Source organism: Diadema antillarum, unplaced genomic scaffold (assembly GCF_040938485.1).
Source record: "Diadema antillarum isolate AM-2024a unplaced genomic scaffold, OU_Dant_1.0 seq00001401_RagTag, whole genome shotgun sequence".
Classification (NCBI taxonomy): domain Eukaryota; kingdom Metazoa; phylum Echinodermata; class Echinoidea; order Diadematoida; family Diadematidae; genus Diadema; species Diadema antillarum.
In genome coordinates this window covers 401,680-418,061 of record NW_027272156.1, presented here as the reverse complement: position 1 = coordinate 418,061, position 16,382 = coordinate 401,680, and the positions used below count along the sequence as shown (strand labels likewise).

The following is a 16,382-nucleotide window of genomic DNA, read 5'->3' as shown; positions in this document are numbered from 1 at the left end:
GTCGCGTCTATTGTGTACACATGTGTGTTGGTATGGTATCTTGTGGACTGCTCAGCTCATTCAATGGATCCGAGATCGAGAGCGACCGTACCGAGCGAGCCGTTTGAAATCGAACATTGGGGGCAGCATTTGTAGCACGAGACTTCAAATTAACCCTCTCTGTCCCAGTACCAGTGGATTTCGGTATCAATCGGCACCCGAAGCACACGAAGGGTCCATGTTCAATAATATGAAATGTTAGTACTTAATTATGTATTAATTCACATTGTGCAAAACAATTTTCAAATTTTCTTTGTGCTTGTAAATATCTGTAAATAAATTGTATTATAATGTAAATAGCACCAGTCTGCAAGAATCTTCAGTCTATTGAAGGAGGCAGACTTAATCAGAAGAAGAAGAAACACCACGTGAAAAACGGAAGGAAATGAAGAAGGGAGCAAAGTCAATATTGTACTTCACATTGTTGATGGATGCAATAATATCAGGTAAAGCAAAACATCATTCTCTAAAATACATAATGAATCTCCACTTATAGATCAAGTTAAATTCACATCTTTATGAATAATCAGATACTGTATGTAGGCTTTTTGATATAATCTGCTTTATTGGTTTTACTTTTTTTTTCATTGATTAATGCTGAGCTACATCTTAGTTAAGCACTGGATATCTTGTAAGTCATTGCCTTTATTTCACCCTCTTTACTCTTGTCCCTGTAACTGTGTGTTCAAGTCCAAGTTATTTTTTTTCTTCCCATTATTCAATCCCGTATTCTGTTTTAAATACATTTTTTTTCTTTTAACATCCGTTAGTGTGCTTTCTTTCCCCCCCCCCCCACAATTATCATTTCATTTTCGCATATTGTATGTATAAGTATTGTACATAGTTTTCAGGCTGAATTTTCCAGTCTTGTGTATCTGGTGTTTTTTTTTTTTGTTTTTTGTTTTGTATCTGTAAATAGGAGTTTCTGCAATTTACAAGCTTTGCTTCTCAGCAGGACTCCTATCTTTTCCACCTCATGTACTAGTATATGTTAACTCTTTTTAGCTATCTGTCATGTTTGTGTAATCATTGATTTCTTGTCTTCACCCAATACTGAGGTATTACAATTTCTGTATTTTGTTTTCTTGGTGGAATTGAACAAATAAATTGAATTGAAATTGAAATTGAATTGTTATTAGCCACTAATGTAAAATCAAATAGCCAGAACAGCGACAGTTTAATTACGACCAGATAGGAACTGAGATAGTAAAAGACTGTCAAAGTTTAGCATGCCTTATCTTTGCAAAACAGTGAAAATCACCCCCCCCCCCCCTCAGGCGGTCAACCATACTTAGGGCCTATCGCTTGTTCCAGTATAGAGACTGTGGTGAGGAATTTAACCCTTTATCAAGAACTTTTGGAAGGGATGCCATCAAAACTTCCAATTTCTTCCATCCTTTCCAATATGAATGTTGTATTATAAGCAAACACGTTAAATTTGATATTCCACAACTTTTTGTTATTGTATTATATGTGATTGGGATGTAGAATTTTTAATCTTTAACTTTGTTCGTCTGATTTTACTATGATTAAAGTGCCAGAGTCAATTAACTTGAACGTGTTGAGTATGGAATTGCTGAATTTCATTTTGAATGGGCTTCATCGCCTTCTAAATTTTGCGTCGTCTTCAGTTACCTGGCATGTACAAGACTGTACATGGTTACAATTATGCACTGACTGCTTTTCCACCGAGTGGCTATACTCTTAACCTATCATATTTATAGGGGCCACGTTTTTATTGAAATCCCCCCCCCCAAAAAAAAAATAGATAAATAAAATCGTGCATCCATGAATGTTTTAAGGTTCCGTCCTTAGATTTTTCTTAAGGACTCAACCTGCCCCGCCCCGTTCCTGAGACTCCCCCCCCCCAAAAAAAAAAAAAAAAATATATATATATATATATATACAAATACAAATAATAAAGCATGTCCCGCGGCCCATTTGGGCCGTTTGGAACTCTTAAAACATGATGATACTTTACCTTATTGTCTTTTTAGCCATGCAGACATACTAGGTGTTTCAAAAAACATTTCCCACTTTTGATCATAAATATTTCAAAAACTATTCATTCGATAAAACTGTCATTAATATGAGTAATAGCTGGATAGTGTACAATTTGGTTGCAGGTAATTTGCACGTGAAGGCATAAATCAGTTTCATTAAATCTAAGATTGATTTTGAAGTAAGGTTTCAGATTTTGGTCAAATTTTAACCCTCTGTACAAAAATTGAACTTTACACAGGAACCAATGATGTGTATGTGAGTGTGTGCTAACAATGGCCCTGAACAATGGACATGCCTGAACCACCTGTTGACTAGGCGTCAGTCTGGCGCTCCCTGGCACATGAATGCTTAATCAATAATTCATGTGGATTGCCCTGGGCACTGCTAGTCTGAATTCATGCACGGTAAAGTGCTTGCAAACACCACATTTCATTCCAGCTGGCAATTATTTTCAAATTTTGCTTCTGACATATCACTAAATTTGGGATATAAATAAGCATGAATGATCTAAAGTTCCTCATTTTAATACAACTGTCTACTAATTAAATAGTCTGACAAATTTTTCGCTTTTTCGATAAAAAGAGATCATTTTTGGTAAAGAGTTCAGCAGCATTTATCATTGGGGCGATTTGTTTCAGAGTAGATTTATTTAAGGCTCCATATACACAAGTGTATTATACTCTAATTGATTTTCTTTACTTCCTGTTACCACGTTTACGATAGAACAGAAGGTATTCATCGTAATTTTGTTTTTCAGAAGTAGGGAGAGCACTGACGCGACTCAACGACAGTATCGACAGGCGTTTGACTTTACACAGATACTGCCAGAGGCTGAATAAAGACTAGCTGTGATAGTGGAATTTCTCATGAATGAATAATGAAGCATTCAAACCCTGGCCATTGTTCAGGACCATTGTCAGAGTGTTAACCACACACTCCCATACACACCCATTGACCCCTGTGCAAAGTGAACTTTTGTACAGAGGGTTGAAAATAGAGCAAAGTCTGGAACCTAACTTTGAAATTAATCATGGATTTCATGAAACTTATTTATGCTTTCATATTTAAACTACCTTCAACCAAATTGTACACTATTCAGCTATCACTCATATCAATGACAGTATTATCTGATATATAGTTTTTGAATTATTAAGAATCAAAAGTGGGAAATGTTTTTTGAAACACCTAGTAGTATTACCAATGAATATGCTAATCATTGACTATGAGGATGTCGTTGGCATGTATAGCTACTAATATTGGATTGCTAGAATCGTATGACGAATGACGTCATGAATCAGACGGTTGCAAAAGAAATGGACATTCCGTAAATACAGGAAATTCGAGATATTAGGATCCATTTGCGCACCTGTGTCAACGCGACCCATGTGGAAGGTGTTACTATAGCATTATGTTGATTTGAGGCCAGGGCCCAGTGTATTACAGAGCTATACTAAGCAGCGAAAAAAAAATGTGCTTATTATATATGATACTCAGCTATAAACATACAGCTATAGCAAACTATAGTGTTAATCAGCAATACTGATTAATATGCCTATTGAAAACGTGTGGGTTTTTTTTTTTTTGGGGGGGGGGGGCATTCAGCCTTTAAGCTCGCATAAACACCATTGATGGGGTAAAATTAATATCATACAGGGCTCAGTACTGACACGTGTGGCCTGCGTTCTTTTATCGCTGGATTGGTATGATAATAATTTCCTGGCATAGGAATGCTTCCATGAATATTCCGCAGGGCGGTTAATCATCGCACTTATTCTACAGACCGCATAGAGCACCAAGGGTCTTCGAAGCCTTCGGGAATTTAGTTCTGTGGCGTTCTTTTCAGTGTAAACCTTGTCTGCATTTTCCCCCGCTGGTCAGGAATTATCATGGGCCTAACTTTGTTGGTTGCGAGTCTGGCGACGAAGAGAATACTCCATGTTGCAATATGCACGTAAGTTGGCTTTTAACCCCAAGGATACTAGGTCTAGCTGTTACGAGAGGTTGAAGTGGGTGTTCCCTGTGCTTTTAGAAAACTTCTGGTTTTCCTGGACGGCGTCTCACCTCTGTACAGTTGTGACTAGGTCTGCATGTAGTCTAGACATCTATACCATACTTTTGCCTGCAATAATCAAATTACATGACTTGAACGTTAAAATAGATTAAGCCTTTTTATATCATGATAAGCCTTTTCATAAGATTATCATGGTTTCATACTGTTATAATTAGTGACATGAGTATTATCATATAAATTTATTTTTTCTTTCCTTTCCGCTTATGTTGTTGGCAGTTGTCTAGATTATAATAACTGATCTTAAGAATGCATCCTCTCTGCGTGGGCTGTGTACTGTGTTTTAAATGCATTCATGTAGGTCCTATAGATATACTTTGGAAGTTGTCGAGCAATAAGAGTCCTACTTTCCCCTTTTCTTCTCGTTTTGCATTTATCAGATTTTTCTCGGTTTGTCTTGTCGGACGGAGTTTATCATTCGTCCACCACCGGCCAACTTCGGACAGCTTCGGCGAGCCATCGCTTGACGAAATCACTCGGCAGATCGAGCATTCGACCAAATGGGTGGAGCTGAGGGAGAAGATTTACCTCAGAGGTACAGTAGATAGACCAATCCCTAAAGAAAAGGAGATTACAAACGTTAAACGTCTCGAGCAAAGCTTTCGGACTGACAAGCTCGACACAGCTCATTCTTTGAAAAAACGTTCCTACAATATGATTTGGTGGACCGGTCTATTCTATTCTCTATTTTCTTGAATGAGGAAAGGTACTCTTGAAAATGTTTGGTTTAGGATCATGTTGCTGTATGTACGGAGATGTAGATAATGCTACAGGGCATTTTTTTTTTTTTAGCCCATCATAACGCACAAACGTTTTTAGCACTTTCAATTCAATTCAATTCAATAGTTTATTTATTTCCATCATCACAAAGAAAAGAAAAGAAAAAGTTGACATAATCCAAAGTGATACATTTTTTTTTCATTTCTCTTACACTCGTCCGATAAAGGATTTTTTCAATACAATATAAAGTATATCATACACGAATGATGTCGTAAAAAAAAAAACAATGCACTTTGTCATGGCAACAAAAATAGTAAATAATCACAATGATGGAAAACAGTGTTCCACTAAAAAAGCCACGCTTGTAGAACGTGGAACACTGGAACAAAACAACAACAGCACCAATTTGTTATACCAATAAGACATATTCATTTTAAATTCTTCTATATACTATTGTACATTTTACTCATTGATATAATGATGTTGATACTATGAACAATACTTACTAGAATTTTAGGATGCAAACATATAAACTATATAACATATCACATTTGTGGCACAGACATTATGGGGCCAGGTGTGCCAGGAAAATTGAACGGAAAGGAAGATATGCTTTCTCATCGTAACATCACGCTTTCCTCTTCAGTTGAAGCACATGCACGCAAAATGCACATCTTTCATCAGCTTAAGATAAAACGGCAACAACGAATGTGAATAATTCAAATAAATTGAGCATCAAAACATGGTCTCACCATTTTGTCTGTTGCAGGAAAATCTGCACATTACGTTGTTGTTGTTGTTGTTGTTGTCTCTATCAATTCTTGCTCCCTGATTGTTTCTTGGCAGATGTGGCGAGGCAGAGAAATCAAGAATACAAACGAACTCCCGAGTATCTTCATCAAAAGTTCAGCAAGATGAGCAAACGCAGCAAGCGGTTCGCCATGGTTGCCCGGATCGCGGAGAATATTACGGAGATCTTCGGGGAACGGTAAGTGCCATTCACCGTTGGGTATATAGTATGTTGTCAATCCCGATTCTGTTGCCAACAACGGATATATTCAGCAATGAAAAGGATGTAGCTTTGGCCATTTTCATGTCAATAGTAACATCGGGTCGAGAAAAATTCTTCACCTCATTAAACACGTTACACATTATTTTCATGGAAGAGAATGAAAAATAGAAGAAGAACTGATTCATGTTAAGATCTTGATTAGTAAGGCGGCCACAAAGGTCAGGATGATGAATTTATATACACAGACACCATTGAACAACTTTCGATCATACTTTCATGAAGTGTATCATTTCGACTCGACTATCACAGACAGATAACGTCCGTGGCGCCCAACTCCCTGCCTGAGCTTTGCCGCATGGCTGGCTTCAACTACACGTTCAAGGACTGTCCGAGGTCGACCAGACTACGCACGTTCAACGGCGCCTGCAACAACTTGGTTCACGTGAACGTGGGGAAAGCCTTCTCGCCATTCCAGAGATTTCTTCCTCCAGACTTTGCCGATGGTAATTTTACTACTAGTATACAACATAAAACTCGGATCATTTTTAGCTACAGTATATAAGGAGCGATCAATTGCGATCCCTTTCAGAAAAAAAAAATATGGCGTGACGCTCAGTGTGATCTATTTTTGTTCACTGGCAAGTATTATGTGCACACTGCTGTAAAAATGGACCCCAATGCACGGATTGTTGCAAGCATTCCGAAGTTCTTACGCGAACGATACGGATTGGAACAAGAAGCTGCTAGTAAAACTAGACAGCTGACTACCATCCCGGATTCTTATTTGATGCACACTATACTTCGCATTAATCATCTCAACTAAAGCCTATGTGTGACGATCAGGAGGGTTGCCAAAGTTATCGTCACGATGGACAAATTAAGTACGCGATGTATTCTATAGCAGTCCTTTGTATTGATGTGCAAATAGATCAAACACTCTGATTAATGTGTAACTCTCTTCTCTTCCTTTCTTGCTCTGTATAATCACGTGACCAGGTATCAAGACGATCAGACGCAGCGTAACCGGTGCTTCGCTCCCCGGTGCGCGAACCGTTTCGTCCAACATTATTCATTTCGAACATGTCTTCGTTCCCGACTACACCGCGATCATCGCCCATTTCGGACAGTTTCTCGACCACGATGTCGGCCACTCGGGAACGGACACAAGTAAATCTACATGACCACAATTCACTCAATCTAAACTGATTGGTTTGCTCCGGTCGTTTGAGTATTTTCGTTTTGTTTTTAGTTTATATAATGTGTGTGACTGCTAATGTGACATGTGCATCAAGTGTCACGTCAACTATGTCACATGGCAAAACATCATAATAATATGGCCTATATTGAAGACGATTGAGTTTGAAACCGGACGACTAAAACGTCTACTATAACTGGGAATATGATAGACTGAATAAGCACACAGTCGGTGTGAGTTTTCGAAATTTCATGGAAAGTTTAGAAGAAAAGTGAATTGCTAATCTTGTAGGAGAAATTACTGTTACGTGATAGGCAACTCTTTACTACTTTGAATGTGTGTTTGACGTTGCTTGAGGAGATGAACGACAGACTTAGGACCCCATTGACACCAAAGCTCGAGCCGTGGACCAAACTTTGTGTAGACGTTTAAAAGCAGAAACCATAAACGTTTACAGGGGCCCAGTCTCGCAGTTTGACCCGTCCATTACGTCATAATGGACTCTACTTCATTTTTTTAGTGTGCCTACAACTTCGACCATTTCGAGTGGGATATTTTGAAGCTTTCTCGGCTCCTGTTTATCTAGAAAGTATAGATATTTTCTCAGTGTACATTGAATATGAATTGAACGTTTAATGTAACTTGAAAAACTGAGCAAAACTAGGAATGTGTACGGCCAGTGCACTGCCATGTTCGTGCTAACTTCGCACGAAACTGAAATTCTATCAAATTCGTATAGCTGTATATGTCTATTTCGGGACGCCACTGTAAAAGCACTATATAGGCCTATAATCTTACTGGGTAGATGAGTCCTGCAGAATAATGCGGAGCTCACCTTTTGGCTTCGATAAAACAGGGAGAGGTAAAATAAAGCAGCATTTGTGGCTAATTTTGTGCACGGTGCATCTACTCTGTGCATACGACAGATAATTAAGTATGCTACCTTTGTGATTATGTATTATTCATGTCATTCATGTCATTTATGTATGTCATTCAAAACGTAGGAGAATGCGAGGAATGTCTAGAATCGGATTTCTGCATGCCTATCATGACGGAGCAGCCCGACACGTTTTTCTCTCGCCGGTGCATCCCGTTTGTTCGTTCGGTTCCCAGCCCGGGGGTCGACTGCCAGCCGGGACCCCGACAGCAGCTGAATCAGGTCACTTCGTTCGTCGATGGCTCTCAGATCTACGGCTCGTCCAAGGCCGAGGCCGATTTTCTCAGAGATAAAACGCGCGGTAAGATCTTAGCTTCTTTATGAGCTCTGTAAGAACCATTGTCAAGACCTATTGATATTCGATGTCAAAGACAGAATTTTGGTGTGTATAGTTGTGAGAGGATTAACTAGAGAATTGTGTTCACATCTCGGCTATAGACATGCATTCGATCGTGGTCTGAATCATGGCGGAATCGTGGTGTTCGCACCCAATCTTGAGGTCAGTCGTGGCTATATCGCTATGATCGTATAAAAAAAAAATGTCTACGATCAACGCGATAGCCACTTCTTCTTCTTCTTCCATGACTAGTACAGTCCACTAAATGTGTATCAGCGTACTAGTGTGTGGGCACGACTGACTTCATGATTGATACGGTCACCACGACTACCTCACTGTCCACAGACTACGATTTCAATCATGGTGTGATCGACATAAAGCAGAAATTCTACGATCACCTACTAATAACCAATCGTGGCGTGCGTAGTGGATTGCACGAAGGAACAAACGCCCGCTATATAGACCCTATTTCTACTCTTGATTGTCCTTGTCACATAACAATTATCAGGGCGTCGAGGATCCTCAGTAGAATGTTCTCTTGGTGGATTATCCAGGGAAATTTAGAGACATACAATCCATATAATGGTAATTGTCGAGTCATTATAATTCCTGTATTTGAATAACAAACCATGCAAGATTATTTTGTGATTTTTTGACTCTTTGGCTTAATGGTTTATCAGGTCGAGGCCAGCTGCGCTCACTCACCGACCCCATCTCCCCGGATAATCTCCCCCTTCTCCCACTGGACGAAGAGCATCGGGACTGCATCTTCGAGCGCGTCGATAGAAAGTGCGGTTTATCGGGTGACGAGCGAGCGGCGGAGCAGCCCGTCCTAACCGCCCTGCACACCATGTTTCTGAGAATGCACAATGACGTCGCCTCCCGGCTGGCGAACATCAACCCGTCTTGGGATGACGAGAGGTATAAGTTTTCCCTCTCCCAACGTGTTTTAACATGCAAATGTTCCTATTCCACATCTTCACGTGCAATTTGTAGTTGTATATACTGCTTCGTGTATATTATTTCTCAGTAGGGGGACCCCCTCTGTAAAGCTGCGCTGTTGCGATACCAGCACCGTTGAGTTGGTTAATCCCTCCGATAAGGTATAATTATAGTATCAATTTGTGTATCCATTTGTTTGTATATCTTTTCATGACGAAAAATACGATACAATGCAATGCAATGCAATGCAATACAATACAATACAATACAATACAATACAATTCGTACAATACAATAAAATACAATACAATACAAGACAATACTATACTATACTATACAATGCTATGCAATGCAATGCTATACCAGGGACGGATCCAGGAATTCTGTGAAGAGGGGGCCGGGCGCAACTAATATTTCTGGTGCCACTTCCGGGTTTCATTTCATTTTTTCCTTTTATTTCTTTTGTTTTTAAAGAAAATGAAGGGGGGTGCGCCGGCTGCGCCCCCTCTGGATCCGCCATTGCAATACAATACAACAGAACTGAACACAACACTACAAAGCGTAATTCCTGTAGCATTCCTTTAATATTCTATATGATATGATAATAAACTGTTTTCTTTTGAAATTTCAGTTTCCATTCGATGTCAAAATATGTTCCATTTAGTAGCTATTTGTCCAGAAAAAAAAAGACCAAAGTGCTCCCCTCTAAATCGCAGACTCTACCAAGAGGCTCGTCGCATCGTAGTCGCATCGTGGCAGCACATCGTCTACAACGAGTACCTCCCGACGCTGCTGGGTCGGAGTGCCCTCATCGCCAACGGCCTCAGAGTGCACCCAACGGCCCAGTTCTTCGGGTATGATGTCGACGTCAATCCGTCCGTCTCCAATGTGTTTGCCAGCAGCGCGTTCCGCATGGGCCACAGCCAGGTTCCGCCAAACTTCACCCGACTGGACGCAAACTATCGAGAGGTAATCACAACCTAACTTTGTCCATCTTACTCAGGGTGTACAGTGGACTCCCGTTATAACGAAGTCCTATCGGGACCGGCAATTTTCTTTCGTTATATCGAAATTTAGTTACAACCGAACAAATAAACAATTAAAAGTCAGAGAGCCAATAATGTTGCGGCCTGAATTTTTACTTCGTTGTAATTGGAATTTCGTTATATTCGTTTTAGTTGTAACGGGAGTCCACGGTATAGTCTGTTATGAGTAGGTCTAAGCACTTTTTTCCAAGAGGGCCCAACGATTACCATTCACTATACCCCACAATCACATGAGCATTGATATATTGTTTTATACTCTCTCTAAAAAAAAAGAGTGAAAATATTCACTCTTAAAGGAGTGAATACAAAAAAAAGAGTGAATTTAGAGTGAAATTGGAGTGAATTTTTAGTGAAAATGAACATTTTTGGAGTGACCTCAGGGATCACTCAAAGATTCTGGAGTGATCCCTGAGGTCACTCTAAAACGAGTGAAAATGAATATTTTCACATGAAATCGAAAGAATAGCTCTCTTAGACACCTTTGTTTTGTTTTGTTTTTGTTTTGTTTTTGTTTTTGTTTTTTGGTCTGTTTATTAATGTGGACTTCAGGATTTTGCCTTTAAAAGTGTCTTTTGATGCAATAATAATGATACAACATTGACTTGTGAATTCTGAATTTCTGACTCCCGTTGTTAGGTTTTCCCGCCGATACCGACTGGTGAGGTCTTTTTCAACGCCTCTCACGTTTACGACGTCGCCAACGGAGGCCTGGACTCGCTGATCAGGGGCATGACGCAGCAACTGGTTGCCAAGGTCGACGGCTACATCACCGTCTTCCTCACACGACATCTCTTTGCTGACCCTGCTGGATCGTAAGTGGCGCTCTAAAGACACCGAGAAGGGGTGGAGGGGGGGGGGGGGGGGGGGAGGGGGAGGGGAGATGATGGAAGGAGTGCCCGGCGATGGAGAGTATCAACGTCACTTCTTCTCACTTCATCTCTCGCTACATTTCTTATAACACTGGTCGCATGCAACGCTAACAGTTACTGAGAGATGCGCAATTTTAGGCACTATACTACTCCCCCACAAAGAAAGCAGTGAAACACAAGGATTATTATTTCAGTTCTGTTGGCAGGGCAAACGAAAGTCCTCTACGTGAGACGAGTCAGACACGTTATCAAGAACGCCTGTTCCGAACGAGCCATAGGAGGCCTATCAGGATGATAAACACATTATTCGAAGTGATCGTAACTCTTATAATTTTCTTGAAAGGGCAATGCTAGTTAATCTTAAATCTAATAAATCTAATTCTTTTTTAAAATGACATTATCTTCCTCCATTTGTCACTTCACTTCGTGATGGATCCTTTGACCCATTCTCCATCGGTCAGCGAGGGACTCGATCTCGGAGCCGTTAACGTCCAGAGAGGGCGCGACCACGGCCTTCCAGCCTACAACGCCTGGCGACAGTGGTGCGGACTGCGGCGGGCGCGGAGCTTCAACGATCTCGCCAACGAGTTCGAGGCGGGTGCCCTGGTCAAATTTCAGCGGACTTACAGGTAAGGCCAGACGGACGTCACATTCTGCAATGTCAAACTCTGTAGGAACCAAACAAGAACATTTGGATATCGGCATCTTTTTTCCTCCTTGGCTCTATAGGAGCACTTCTAAGCTGGGCCATGACTGGTGCGGCGACGACGAAATACATGAAGTACTGATTACCAAGATTCATGAAAATTTCCATGGAGCGAGTGGCAGATAAAAAAAAAACTTTGGAATTAAAATAAGAAAAATGAATACACAAACAGTATTTTGTTGGGGGTTGACGAAAATTGCGCAGACACTCAGTGGTGATTGTCTTTTAATTTCTTACTCTTAATGTGCGAATCCATGTACATTCCCGTATCTCTTTGGTGTTGTCAATGCCCACTGTACTGCAGACACGTGGACGACATCGATCTTTTTGTGGCCGCCATATCGGAGCGACCCGTCCGCGGTGGGCTGATGGGCCCCACCCTTTCCTGCATCATCGGTCAGCAGTTTCAGCGACTGAAGTTCGGCGATCGCTTCTGGTACGAGAACGCCAACGGAGAGCAGGCCTTCACACTGGGTAAGTGATTCCATACCATTTTGGGGATTAATTGCAAATTCAATGCGATATGATTTAATCTTATCCATTTCACTCCTATTCAAATCACTCTCAGTCCCATCCAAATCCCTGGTCGCCTATGCTCGGGACAGGAGACGAATCATTTTGCCGTCATAATTTTTATACGCATCTTAACGACACGATTATATACATGGGCTACCAAGATAGATAGTTGATCATCACGCCTCCTTCACAAAATCACGACAACACGCGCACAAAATCCCATGGATCGCGATGAGCCAAAACGGTGAAAAAATCTCTAATTCACATTTAGATGAGAGACTAGATTGTAACTAACAATGATATCGTGTAGACAGACTTTACCCATTGAAACTGTCTATGAGCGTGGAGCCATATTGAGCAGTTTAAGCGACCACACAATGTCTCCTGCTTGTGGCCGAACTTTAAAAAGAAAATGCTCATCGGCACAGTCAGCCAATGCCTTTCGTGTTGTCCAATGTATCACCAAAACAAGTAATATGACGAAATTCTTGCTGTAAAATATTAGTTTGTATGCTAATTGCAAACATTTTCTATGAAAAGTTGAAGAGATTATTTCCAACATGCGCCAAATAATTGCAGTTACAGAACTACTGATGGAGCGAGGAACGACGTTAGTCAGACCTCGATGACGCCAATTCGGTGTAAAAATAAAGGATGGATTAAGATTAAAAACTTGACTCTATATGAACTTAGTTATCTATTGCAAATGTACTACACACACGAAGCAAAGAAGAAAACATCTGCGTAGATGTGATGATGTTTTTCCTCTCTCTGCATGGAACCACAGATCAGTTGCAGGAGATACGTAAGGTTACCATGGCTCGCATCATCTGTAACTATGCCAACGGGATGCGTACCATCCACTCTTTGGTCTTCAGATCACCTGACCAGGGCCCGGCGCCTCCCGGGTGAGTCAAATTAGTATTCGACCTGACGTCCGAGCTATATATGCTATCACGCACGACTCGGTAGTTTAATATTATGTAGTTAAACAACATTTTACCCCAAAGATGAAAAGTCATTGTCTCTGGCTAAAATAAAGGTTCAGCCACTGCGGCCGTAAGGGATTATTTTACGGATTGATATGGATCTGCATGTAGTGTGTTGTAGCAGATAAGTGCTACAGCAAACTATTTGAGCCTTTTTGGAGCTGAACATTGTTATCTTAAAATGCCTTAAAAACTTCGGGACAATAGAGGAATGCGAGACAATCCTCAACTGTTGTCAGGTTGCATTCCCCAAGTATAAGCTGAAAATGATGCCAGATGATACCGGCTGTAATGTACTAATTCAGTTTTGAGGAAATTATACTTGTTTCTCTTTTGTTGTTTTTGTTTTAAAATCATAACATAAGTTTTACACAATCCAATATCTTTAAATCAGCGGACTAAGAGACGTGAAAAGAAATAAATTAATAATACCAATACATAGGCAAAACTAAACCAAGTGGAACATTATCAAATGCATAGTACACATGGTACAATAAGTGGAACATCATCAACATAGTACACATGGTAATTGTGCCATGTGTACTATGCATTTGATAATGTTCCACTTGGATTAGTTTTGCCTTTCTTTTAGTATATATTGTGCATATAAAGCATCAGTTGTCCTTTATAATGCATTTCACACCAATCCGTAGTCATTCATGGTTGTATAATGGTTTAAGGCATCTTCAATTCCTCTGGCAAATTTGTTTTACATGCTAAGAGCGGAGACATCCTTCTACAAGTTTACCAGACAGCACAAATTTCCCGACATTGACGGCACCCTGCCGGGCTTTGCCAACATCCGGGTGTCTTGTCGGAACGAAGACGTCATCCCGAACATGAGTCTCGAACCGTGGCGAGAAGAAGAGCAAGGTAGCACTAGACGTAGCGTCTCAATCATTCTAAATTGATAATGATAATACTACTAATAATAATGATAATAATAATAATAATAATAATAACAATAATAATAACAATGATGATAATAATAATAGTAACAACAACAACCATTGTGATTTATACAGCGCAAATAATAAAAATCAATTAACTCTCTGTACCATTTACATGCATCTAGTGATTCAGATACAGCAAAGAATTAAAATCCCAAAGACCTGTTTGAATGAGATAAACGGGGCTCCTGATGGTAATTTCTTGGAGCAGTCGGCAATTCAGCTATAAATCATTATGAAGTCAACCCTGCCTTAACGAACACTCTTTTCGTCTCCCTAAATTGGGTGGCCGCTATACGCAGGTTTGACTGTATAGGTGCTACTTCATCAATTCATTAATATAGTCAGAGAGCGCATTTAGACCTTGTCAATGTCATCTTTCGGTATAGAAAAGGATTCGAGTGCTGATGAGAGAACAACAGCGGCAAATGACGACGAGATATGCTGCGATAATTATTTATGATGGTGCTCAATGTAGTGATGATGAAAGCGACCTTGATTTTGTCCTCATTTTTGTCCATAAGGCAGCCATTTTGTTATGTCTTGGCCTTGATCTTCTGCCGATGTAAATTTCTATGAAGTAACAACACAGCATCATCCATTTCATACCCTGCTTGATGATTGCTATACAAAAACAAAACAACAACAACAAAACACACACACACACACACACACACACACACAGATGGTGTTGCATGCTAGTTTTATTAATTATACATCAAATGACACTGACCTCTGTTTGTTAATGTCCAGGCAAACGTGACGAGCTTGTTGAGAGGGTGCTCAATGATACCCCAGACACCAAGGACACGCCCCGTGTGGAACCAAAGAAGGCGCCGTGGTGGTATCGGAAACCTGGACCGGATAATCAGAGGGCGCTGGACCTCCTAAAGAAATTACGCTCTCCTCAAGGGGCTCGGAAGAGGTCGCCCTAAACTTCGCCGAAAAAAAAAAAAGACAGTTGACCTTTTTTTCCGAGTGAAAACGACCCACGAAAAATAGCCGAAGGGTGGATGTGTTAAAAGTTCATCTATTTGAGGGGAAAGTGTTATGCCAGAACGTAATCAGTTTTATTGGTAGATTGACACACTGTTGCTGTTTTTTCTTTTGTTACCTTTTTTTCTTCAAAATCAGAATATTGATTGATGGGTTGGTGGTAGAATACATTTTTTACTGTCTATATTCGGATGGTATTAATCCCAGCAAATAAGCAGCTTTCAACTTTGTTGGCAATCTTAATACCGGATAGATTAAAGGTGGTATACACGTAACTGTCAGGTGCGGGGCCAGCGAATGGCCCTTTATGTTTGGAGATTTATTAATTTACAAAATTTACCAAATTATAAAGTCGATACGATCTTTCATATTATCATAATTGTTAATCTATTGAAAGTGTTTGTGTTTGTTCCGGTGATTTTTAATTGCTTGGGTGTTTTAATTGCCGAAAATTTCAAAGTATTCTGATGAGTTTATAATCTTTACAAAGCGAAAATTAATGTCTACTCTGAATTCAACGTTGTTCAATGGAGCATGATTTTCACGTTAAGAGAAAGAGGGGAATTTCCAAACACTTGTGAGAATAGTGTGCTAAACTCTCTGCTTACACGAAATTAATTTTTAAAGCCCTTATTTTAGACCAAACTTCACATGCAAAAATGTAATTTGCATTTAACATCTTCGCTAGAAAACTGGAATTCCCCAATATGAGAGAATAAAACATTTCACATAAGATAGCGTTTGCACAAAATGTCGTTATTCAACATCACTTGTGTTATATTTCTGTCGTTTCGTATTCACATGTATACATACGCTTCTGGTATACAGTGTTCTATAAACTCCTGTATTTCTGAAGATCATTTTGAAATTAAATTCTACCAGACACGAAAATGTAATTTTCCTGTTTATGTATACGTCTGAGAGATAGAGGGTGAGAGAACAAGAGGGAAGGGGAGATACATAGATAGATAGATTGATTTTCTCATCATGGTGTCGTGGTATTAAAACTTCTAGTGAAATCAATTTCAATTATCACGAAATTTGAGATTATCATTG

The 16,382-nt window shown here is 39.9% G+C and overlaps 1 protein-coding gene across 1 annotated transcript; it reads left to right on the top strand.

Moving 5' to 3' along the window:
- Positions 1-3,332: 3,332 nt before the first annotated feature.
- LOC139709050 (salivary peroxidase/catechol oxidase-like) lies at positions 3,333-15,265 on the top strand. Its single transcript, XM_071621016.1, has 14 exons — positions 3,333-3,367; positions 4,492-4,646; positions 5,678-5,819; positions 6,153-6,346; positions 6,840-7,010; positions 8,043-8,276; positions 8,993-9,233; positions 9,971-10,223; positions 10,937-11,112; positions 11,631-11,798; positions 12,180-12,349; positions 13,179-13,299; positions 14,102-14,253; positions 15,084-15,265. The coding sequence occupies exons 1-14, from the start codon at positions 3,333-3,335 to the stop codon at positions 15,263-15,265; spliced, it is 2,394 nt and encodes a 797-aa protein (XP_071477117.1).
- The last annotated feature ends 1,117 nt before the right edge of the window (positions 15,266-16,382 follow it).

What these genes read in the sequence shown, in the direction of transcription:
- LOC139709050 (XM_071621016.1), top strand. Translation starts at nt 3,333, where the DNA reads ATGAATCAGACGGTTGCAAAAGAAATGGACATTCC. An exon ending in GGAGAAGATTTACCTCAGAG is followed by an intron (nt 4,647 to 5,677) that starts GTACAGTAGATA and finishes GTTTCTTGGCAG; the next exon opens with ATGTGGCGAGGCAGAGAAAT. An exon ending in TCCTCCAGACTTTGCCGATG is followed by an intron (nt 6,347 to 6,839) that starts GTAATTTTACTA and finishes TCACGTGACCAG; the next exon opens with GTATCAAGACGATCAGACGC.